The 10,484-nt window shown below is 40.9% G+C and overlaps 1 protein-coding gene and 1 long non-coding RNA gene across 16 annotated transcripts in view; one reads left to right on the top strand and one right to left on the bottom strand.

Moving 5' to 3' along the window:
- Nucleotides 1-2,158: 2,158 nt before the first annotated feature.
- Nucleotides 2,159-7,406, bottom strand: LOC105488778 (zinc finger BED-type containing 5). Its single transcript, XM_011753212.2, has 3 exons — nt 7,226-7,406; nt 5,495-5,608; nt 2,159-4,448 (listed from the first exon to the last, which is right to left on the bottom strand). The coding sequence occupies exon 3, from the start codon at nt 4,227-4,229 to the stop codon at nt 2,226-2,228; it is 2,004 nt and encodes a 667-aa protein (XP_011751514.1). The 5' UTR covers nt 4,230-4,448; nt 5,495-5,608; nt 7,226-7,406; the 3' UTR covers nt 2,159-2,225.
- A 46-nt stretch (nt 7,407-7,452) lies between these two features.
- Nucleotides 7,453-10,484, top strand: part of LOC105488780 (uncharacterized) — a 268,377-nt gene continuing 265,345 nt past the window's right edge. For 10 of the 15 annotated variants that reach the window (XR_011610820.1, XR_011610826.1, XR_011610827.1 and 7 more), the window contains exons 1-2: nt 7,506-7,622; nt 10,129-10,221. This is a non-coding gene — a long non-coding RNA (uncharacterized lncRNA). Of the gene's footprint in view, nt 7,623-10,128; nt 10,222-10,484 lie in introns of all 15 variants that reach the window. The other 5 variants (XR_011610831.1, XR_003019623.2, XR_011610818.1 and 2 more) reach the window with 2 other exon arrangements.

Genomic DNA, 10,484 nt, shown 5'->3' with positions numbered 1-10,484 from the left:
GAGGTCAGGAGTTCAAGATCAGCCTGGCCAACATGGTGAAACCCTGTCATTAATAAAAATACAAAAATTAGGCCAGGTGTGGTGGCTTATGCCTGCAATTTTAGCACTTTGGGAGGCCGAGGTGGGTGGATCACCTGAGGTCAAGATTCGGGACCAGCCTGGCCAACATGGAGAAATCATGTTGGAGAAACCGTGTCTACTAAAAATACAAAAATTAGCCGGGTGTGGTGGCATGCGCCTGTTAATTCCAGCTTCTCAGGAAGTTGAGGCAGGAGAATCTCTTGAACCTGGTGGAGGGGCGGGGCAGGGTGGATGGAGATGGAGGTTGCAGTGAGCCAAGATCACACCACTTCACTCCAGCATGGGGGAAAGAGTGAAACTCTGTATCAAAACAAACAAACAAACAAAAATTAGCTGGGGTGAGGGTAGGGGTGGGACATGCTTGTAATCCCAGCTACTAGGGAGGCTGAGGCACGAGAATTGGTTGAACCTGGGAGGCAGAGGTTGCAGTGAGCCGAGATCGTGCCACTATACTCCAGCCTGGGTGACAGAGCAAGACTCTGTCTCGAAAAAATAAATAAAATAAAATAAAATAAAGTTCCTCACAGATAAGTAAGTGCTCAATAAGGCAACAAGGGGGAAAAACCTGGGCTAGAAGTGTGTAATCTTGTTGCCTTGGATCAGAAAATGTCCCATGGTCTGGTAAACTGCTGAGTCTCCAGAGAATAAAAATTCAGATTACAAGTGTGAAGTGTAGATTCAAGTTTAACTGGAACATGGTTGGATGTGGCACAGAACTAATATATGCTGTACACCTATCCTGATCATCTACTGTTAAGAGCTTTACATTTATACACTCACATTTAATCTTCATAACAACCCTTCAAAGGAGGCATAATTGTAATTTTATAGATGAAACAACTGAGATTCAAGAAGTTCAGATTATTGTACATTACAAAGTAAAGTAGGTACTTGAACCTAGTCATTTTACCACATTCTGCCTTAATGGTGGAGGGTGGTACCTCTACTCCCTAAAACAGAAGTTTCAACAAATGAGATTAAATAATGGTTATCTACAGTAGTTCTTGACTACAGGAGTAACATAAATATTTAACACTGAGTTGGTGAACTGTACTGCATGACGTGACATAGCAAAAGTAGCCCAGAGACAGGAAATTCAGTCAGGAATTTACAGTATTATAAAAACAAACTGATTTCTGGTCTAAGCATCTCTGACTACAGTAAAGTCTCATTAATTTATACTATATGTGGAATTTACAATAATCTATATAGGAACTGAGAAAAAAAACAAAGTATCTGAAAATGCTCTTCATACTTCATCCCCTCTCCCTCAATAGTTCAGCCTGAATCATAAAACTGTGACATTCCTCGATGACTTCTACATAATGACCACATTGAACTCTAGTTAATAGAATAAGTGAGCCAAAAAACCCAAAGGGTAGCAGTGCATACACCTGCTACCATAGCAATCAATGAATGTAGGAAATCCCCTCTTCCATTTTTTGTTGGTTCACTTTCACCAACATTTTTTCCCTTTACTGAGCATCTAATTTAGTAAAGCCTTTTTCCAGATAATGAAGATACAGATTTGGATGAGACTCCATAATGAAGATACAGATTTGGATAAGACTCGATAAGAGCTCGGTCTGAAAACATTGGGAACCATGAGACCATCAAGGAGTTCACAGTAGAGACAGACACAAACATTAAATACAAGTGTGAAAAAGGATCAAAATAGGAAGATACAGAGAATGAAAGTACCTACAAGTCAAAGTGTTGAAGCAATTAGGAGCCTATCAGAAAGTAAGACGGGGACAGAATCGTTTTTTGAGACCTGAAACCATAAAACAGTGTGATATATTTAGGGAATGGCAAGAAGTTCCATGGGATTGGAGAGCTGCAGGGTAGACAGGGAAAGATTGGTAGGGATTAGATCCTGAAGAGAGATGTTAAGGGACTGGGACTTCATCTTGTGGATCACTATTTCCCAGTTATGATCATGGAACCCTTTACAATTACAATGTAAAGAAATACCAATAACACAATATGTTTAAAATTTTTGATTCTTTAGCTTTCTTAAAATCTAAATAGTATAAAAAATTGAATTATTTTATTTAAAACCCCCAAATACCAGAGATGAAGTAAATCATCTTTTATTTTCATCTTACATTTGGTTATCATGAGACATGCAAACTCCTCCAATTTTAATGAGAACAGTGTTTTTGTGTCTTTTTATCACATATCCGCTTAATATTAGGTGTAATGTTGCTAAGTCGGATTCGCATATGAGGTGCAGCATCAAGTCTTTTCCTATATTTTGTTTTTGTTGCAGCGTAATACGAAAACCCCGTTTCACACAGGTGCATTGTAGCAAAAGGAAGAAGTACACGCACTGCACGCCTTGCAATGCTTGGGTATTCCTGAATTAGGCTACTCCAAAAATCATTTAGTGAAAGTTCACTGAAATTCTGTTTCACTTGAGAATCAGATGTTAAATCAATCAGGCTCTCATAGTCCCGTGCTACTAATGAAACTGGTTTAACAGTAACTGTAAATGGATTTCTAACCCAAGCATTATTATCATTTGTTACAGGAAAGTATTTTAACAGAGTAGAGCGCAAACCCCTTAGGTGCTGCACAATGGCACTGCAAATATCTTTATCAACTGTAGAATTAATTTCAGTCAAAAAATCACTGAGTGTAGGAAAACAATCAAAGTTTTCTTCTTCTACAGATGAGGCCCAAAATTCCAATTTTCTTAACAATGACGACATTTTATCAAATACTGTAAAAACAGTCACATTTTTTCCTTGCATTGACAAATTAACTTCATTTAATTTAGTAAAAATATCTGCAAGATACGCAAGTCTTAGCAGCCAAGACGAATTTGTTAAACAATCAGATAGTCGAAAAGCAGAATCCATGAAAACCAAAAGTTCACGACGAAGTTCAAAAAGTCTTACAAGAACTTTACCTCGAGAAAGCCACCTCACCTCTGTATTTAGAAGAAGTGCTGTGTGCTGAGCACCCATTTCCTCACATAAAATTTTTAATAGTCTGGATTGATGTGGTCGAGCTTTAATATAATTGATGATTTGTACTGCCTGGTCTAGCACATTTTTTAGAGATGTAGGCATTATTTTAACTGCTAGTGCATGTCTATATAATAGGCAGTGACTACTGGTGCTTTCGGGAGCCACATATTTTATTAAGGTGACAGCCTCGGCAATTTTCCCATCCATTGCCCTAGAAGCATCACTACAAACATCAACACATTTTTCCCATTCAATTTCATGTTTCTGCATAAAACTGTTGACACAGTTGAATATTTCTTCACCGGTAGCATTACTTTGCAAAGATTCACACAGGAGTAGGTCTTCCTCAATAGACTTATTAAACCTATAACGAACAAACACAAGCAGCACAGCAAGTCCTGAAACATCAGCTGATTCATCTAGTTGCAGTGAAAACCCATCACAAATTTTCAGTCTACAAACAAGCTCTTCTTCAATGTCAGCAGCTAGATCCTTAATTCGACGTGCAACAGTACTGTTTGATAGCTGTACTGCATCTATCTTTTTACTATATTGTTCATCAAACATCCGCATCACTACATCTTTTGCACAAGGTTTGATAAGCAATTCTCCAATAGTATGAGCCTCTCCACTCAATGCTATATGGTAACTTACATTGTATGATGCTTCTGTAGCACTTTCATTATCTGTATTCACAATTTTAGGTGTTGGGGGTTTATTATTTTCAGGTGAATCAAGATGTTGCTTGAAAAAGCTTATGTCTTTGTCTTTATATGCAGCATGTTTAGTTTCCAAATGTCTTCGAAGCTTACTAGGGGCTAAAGAGCTATTCGATAAAATTTTCTTACATAATACACACTGAGCATGAGGTGCATCTCTATTCCCGAAGTAAGTAAATCCAAAAGACAAATAACTTTCATCATATTTTCTTCTTTTTGGTTTTTTACTAAATGTTATTTTGTTGGAATTGGATATAAATTTGATCCTGGAAAGCTCACCTTCTGATTTTTTAGAAACTGAAGGTTGCAGCTGTTTATCTTCACTTTGTAATATCCCAACCTTCTGATCATTTGATTCAGACACAATCTGATAACAGAAAGATTCCACTTCTTGTTTAAGACTTCCTTGTTTCAGCAACAGATCCATGGGCAATGAGTTTGTGGTACAAAACATGGTTAATTTAGAACAGACATTGAGTATCGCAAATGTGATGAAACTTTAAGACAGGATACAAAGAAGACGAGCAATCATCAAAGAGATGATATACAGCAACACATCAGTTAATTTCTAAATGCTGCCTATCCATCAATGCGCAGATGGAACATCATACGTTCATGTATCAGGTGATCTCTCATGCGACTTCCTGGTGCTCTCAGGTATGGTACACCTTTTCTTAAAGGTAGATTATCACATAAAAATAAAAGCTATAGAAATGAGTTTAGTAATCTCATATTTAAACATATTAAAATCAACCATAAAGAAAAACTACTATTAGCTTCAATCTTTTTCTCAAAACATTTATTAACTTAGAGAATATTAATATTCTATAAAACATAATTTGGGAATCATTGAGCCAAGAAATTATTAAGAGTTGTTATACATACTTTTAAGAAAGGGACCTTGAAGAATACGTCCCATGGCAGGGGTTGGCAGGCTTTTTTTGTAAAGGGCCATATAGTCTCTGTTGCAACTACTCAACTGTGTAGTTGTAACATGACAGCAGCCATAGACAATACATGAAAGAACGGGCACGGGTGTGTTCCAATAAAACTTTACGTTCAAAACCAGACAGCATGGGCCACAATTTATCAGCCCTGTCACATGGTATGTAGTATTGTGAAATCTCTTTTAGCTTTCGATGCCTACTGCCATTAGATGTATTAGTTGTTGATACTATTATGTATCTGAAGTCCCTTCAGGGTTAGCAACAATTCTGAAGAAGTGAATTAAATACACAGACAGTTCCAAGTTTTACGAGATACATAAACATAATTCTACTGTATCCTAAATGCTATGTTAACAATGAAGAATAAATTGTATATCAAAAGTTAGGTACTGTTTCTCTGGACTTAAATTATATAAATGTTTATATTATCCAAATTAAGACTCAATGAAAGTAACGTATATTTTTACAAATTACTCTGCATTCTATTTATACAACAGGTGAAGACTTAACTGGGATCTAAAAAAAATAAACTCTCATTTAAGAGGTTTATTTTTCATATAATAAAACAAATCAAAATTAAAAGAATAATGCAATCTAAGGATTGCTAAAGAATACTGTTCACTCTATAAATTAAGGCATACAAATTATGTCTATCCAAGTATAGCTACTTTTGATTTAAACTTTATAACCTGGCTATAGAGTAAATTTTGTATTCTCATGTTAGATCCTGAGTCAAAATGGTTCTCCTATTAAGGGGTAGAAAGTAAGATACCTGAAATAAGGTGTTCTCCTTTCTGTAATCCCTCTCTCCACCTTGGCAGCTTGAAATGCACTCTTCAAAAGAATAAAATTAAGGAATGGGGTGGGAAGGGGAGTAACCAAAAGCCTATAACGAGAAAAATTACAATTAGACACAGTAACAAGAACTAACTATAAACCCGTAAGAAGGGTTTATTCTTTCTGGATCTAAGCAGTGTGAATGATTCTTTACTGCAATGCAGATCTTGGACTGAGAGAAGATGCTTAGCATAGTAAAAATTTTAACATTTTCATCCTGTTCAATATGCTGGCAATTTGGCTGCTTTGAGATGTTCCCCCCACCTACTGACTTCATAGAAACACGTTAACAACAACAACAACAACAACACACTTTCAAGAACTTAAAACTAAATCTAATTTTTAAAAGTACAGCCTCATCAATGTCTCTAACACTAGGCCTTGAATCTAAAATGGAATTATACATAGAACTATTACATGAAACAATTCTTTCACTACAATCATTTTTAGCCCCCCAATAACCAATCTCCTCAGGTAAACAATGTTTAATGAGAGATGATTTTTTACTGTATGCCAATTACTGCTAAATCCCTCATATAGACTATCTCATCGATGAAGAGACAAGGACTATTAATAACCCCATTTTAGAGGTAGATACACCCAGGTTAACATATTTCGCTACACCTCTTGTAAGTGAAAAACCAAGTTCAGAGCCCAAGAAGTATGACTGCATAGCCCATGTGTCTAGCCATTACTTGTGTGTTCCTGAATACTTTTAATTCCCCAACTACTAAAAAATCTGGTTACTAGGAGTTGGGCTATGCAGAGAAACAAATGAACAATGGGTTACAACTGCCAGAAAGTCGAGGGTCTCATACTAGCAACAGCAGAAAGCCCTACTTCTTATTGGGAGCAAAAAAGCAGATTCTCCTTCCACAGGCTCCATTTGGATTTTGCAACGGGGAACTTTGTGGAGCTGCTGGTTCACGTAAAAGATTAGGATCCCTCTCCCTCGTTGCCAGAGAAAGACACAGACGAGTAGGAAGCTTTTGTTTTCAGAAAGGAGGTCCTTAGCGCCACCTCTTCAAAGGTGTTTCCCCGAATTGCTCGAGGACAAAGAATCTACTCCTCAGAGAGTAAAGTTTCCTTTCCACTCCCTGAAGAGCGCGGAAAACTTCCGTAATCTCCCTCTGGGCAAACTGACAGGTATCACAATCCTTTCTCCCCTACCCTCGGGCGGTTCCGGCTGGGAACAATACCCTTAGGGCAGGAGGGCAGGATTTGAGGGCAGGATCTGAGTGCAGGCCAGCCAGAAAGGCGGGAAAGGATGCTCCTTCCAACACCTAAATGCTTTGTTAAACGGTCACCTGGATGTGCAGCCAGGGCCAACTATCCCTCAGTTCCTCTCTGTCATAGGTGCGCGCTGCCCACAGACCGCCACGACTGGGGGGGCTCCCTACCAGTAGCAGCCCACCCTCGCCTCAGGACTCCTCTCGCGTCCCCGGGCGGCCGCCTCCGCTAAAGACCACATGAAAACGTCTCAGCACCCAACACCATCTCTCTATTTCATCTCCATCAGCGATGAAGAGAACGGTCTTCGCCGCGGCTGGGCTGCACAGCAGCGCCGCGGTCCCCAGCTGAGCCCGCGACCGCCATTTTAGGCAGTTCCAGGAAGCGGCCATTTCACAGCGCACCGCTTAGCCGCGGCGGCGGCTCTGCTCCTCACCTTCACCGAGGCCTGAACGGGGTCAACAGCCAGTCGTCGTGGACTGGAGGGGGAGGGGAATGAAAAACAAAACAGAGGAAAGAAGGATTCGGGGACAGGGTGATGCTCTCAGCTCAGGGATACCGCCTAGGCCATCTCCATAGATATCCGATTCGCGGCTGGCGCGATCGCTGGTCTGAAGATAAATTTAGCACTCTAGAGGACCCGAACCCTACAGTCTTTACGAGCGACTCTACCGCCGCCCAATCAGCGCCAGATTTGTACCCCGCCACCAATCCGCGCTGAGCAGCGGGGCGGGACCAAAGGAAAGGACCAAGGTCGGTTGAGGCGCAGCCCAGCCGCAGCCACAGCCGCAGCTGCAGTGGCCGTGCTACCTTGGTGATAGCGGACCTGCTGGGTATGAAGCAATTGTTCCCAAACTTCACTAGCCCCGTCGGCCCGGGCGCTCGTCGAGAATGCAGATTCCTGGGTAATGCCAGATACGGTTGGTGATACCGTAGGGCTGGAGTGCAACCCATGAATCTGCATTTTCATCATTTCTGGCGCTCGGCCCGGATGGGGGTGATTAACGGGGATTCGTAGTGGCCCCAAAGGAGCTCGCAGAACCTCGGCTGCTGTGCGTTCGCTACCTCTTTTGTTCCCGGAGGCCTTACCCCGGGCCCAGTTTACACAGCCGCCACCTCCTTTTCTTGGTTTCCCACTGGAATCTGGGAAGAAAACTCGCCCTTTGCTTCCCCGCCCCACACCCGACGACGGAGTGTCCAGGGGCCTGGCCGGCCTGGGCTGTGCGGAGAGCTGAGCCTGACGAGCGGGCGCTGATCTGGCGCAGACCCCGCCAGACCTCTTGGGTGGCCCGGAGTAGTCTGGGGAGCCGCAGTACAGGACTGGATAGGGACAGCGGCGTCCACGGGCAAGCAGAAAGTCCGCTTGATGTCTTTGCATCACAGTGGCGCCCTCCCCGCAGGAACGCCCGGCCGCCTGCACTGAACGGTTGCCTGGAGGGAACGGCCAGCCCGCCCTGAAATACTCTCTTTGTGGGTTGCAGCTTTCGGGTATTTTAAGCCATGGTTCTGTGCCCTTCCTTGTTTTTAGAAACACCACAGCCAAAGGCTGCAGGTTGTGTGCTTTCATTTTGTGTTAAGTTGCGTGGTGGAGACCTGGAATCTGTTTTCCAAATAGGCACCTTGAAATAGATATGCTTCTTAAGGGGGGAAAGTACGAGTAGGTCCTATTATTTGCAATATTTTAGCCTTTCCAGACTCCGTAGAAATGACTAAATGAAGATTGGATCGTATTTTCAGGCACTGCGCCAATGACAGAAAATTCCCACCTTGGGGTCAAAAGCAAGAGCAGCTTTCGTTTTTCTTCAGTATGCTTCTGATCAAATATCTAAACTGTTGAAAGAAACCTGACCCTTAATAAGACAATTTACAGGAGTGCATAGACAATTTCCTAGGACTGACATTTAGTTCCAAATGTTTTAAAGTCATTTACAACATCATCTCTATAGTAAGCTGTCCATATATTCTCATTATTATTTTAAAATTATTCCTATTAAATCAGTTTCATTTGAACTTTAACCATAAATGCATATATCGTTTTTGGGAAGGGGGTACAATCTTGCTTGAAGAGCAAAGGATTTTATTTTGTAATTGCAGGAGTTGCCTCGCTTCGGAATAATACTGGAATAATATGTTTTCTTGTTTCATATTTTAGAAAAATATTTTACACATGTGCTTCCAAACCAATTTTTTTATTTTTTATTTATTTTTATTATTATACTTTAAGTTCTAGGGTATATGTGCACAATGTGCAGGTTTGTTACATATGTATACATGTGCCATGTGGGTGTGCTGCAATTCGTTAACTCATCATTTACATTAGGTATATCTCCTAACACTATCCCTCCCCCCTCCCCGCACCCCACACCAGGCCCCTGTGTGTGATGTTCCCCTTCCTGTGTCCAAGTGTTCTCATTGTTCAATTCCCACCTATGAGTGAGAACATGTGGTGTTTGGTTTTCTGTCCTTGCAATAGGCTCCCAAACCAATCTTTACACATCTAGTTTACATCTTCATGAAGAGGAAAAACCCAAAATACTAAACTGATAGGTGGAGTAGTGTTTAAATAAGTTCATCTAAAGTTTAGGAATTAGGTCCTGATATGATTTGGCTCTGTGTCGCTACCCAAATCTTACATCGAATTATAATCCCCACGTATGGAGGGATTAAAGTGATTAGATTATGAGGATGGTTTCTCCCATGCTGTTCTGATAGTAAGTGAATTCTCACAAGATCTGATGGTTTTATAAATGGTAGTTTTTCCTGCGGTCTCGCATGCTGTCTCTCACCTGCCACCATGTAAGACCTGCCCTGTAAGACGTGCCTACTTCCCCTTCCTCCATGATTGGAAAATTTTGTGAGGCTGCCCAGCCATGGGCAACTGAGTCAATTAAACCTCTTTCCTTTATAAATTACCCAGTCTCTGTATTTCTTTATAGCAGTGTGAGAATGGATTAATATAGGGGCCCAAATCTGAAGTGTCTCATAATTAAAGTTCGTGAAACGTAACTTTTTTGTAATCGTTTTGTCAAATTATTACAGAATGTTGATGAGATGAGACAGATAAGAAAAAATACAATGTAGAACTCAGACCAGTAATACATAGCTAGAATTTATTAAATACATAGTGTAGCCTGGGAAGCTATTGTATACACTTTTTTTGTTTTTGCTTTTTGAGTCAGGTCTCACTCTGTTGCCCATGCTGGAGTGCAGTGGCACGATCTTGGCTCCGTGCAACCTCAGCCTCCTGGGCTCAAATGATCTTTCCACCTCAGTCTCCTGAGTAGCTGGGACTACAGGTGCATGCCGCCATGTCCGGCTAATTTTTGTATTTTTTTATAGCGATGGGGTTTCGCCATGTTACCTAGGCTGATCTCGAACTCTTGGGCTCAAACGATTCACCTGCCTTGGCTTCCCAAAGTGCTGGAATTACAGGTATGAGCCACCAGGCCTGGCCTATACACTTGTAAATGTATTAAGTCTTTTACTGTTCACAACAATTTTATTAGATGATTATCCTTATTTTACAGATAAGGAAATTAAGCACAAAGAGGTAAATAACTTACCCCAGTTCCAAGAACTAATTAGTGGCAGAACCTAGATTAGATGTTATGCTGGTTGTGGGAACTACAAACTGTGTTTGTGTGCATACTTGATTTATATTAGGCAGAAAACTATTGTGAATAATATTACAGTAA

Source organism: Macaca nemestrina, chromosome 12 (assembly GCF_043159975.1).
Source record: "Macaca nemestrina isolate mMacNem1 chromosome 12, mMacNem.hap1, whole genome shotgun sequence".
Lineage (NCBI taxonomy): Eukaryota > Metazoa > Chordata > Mammalia > Primates > Cercopithecidae > Macaca > Macaca nemestrina.
The sequence above is the reverse complement of the archived record's forward strand: the minus strand, read 5'-3'. Positions and strand labels throughout refer to the sequence as shown.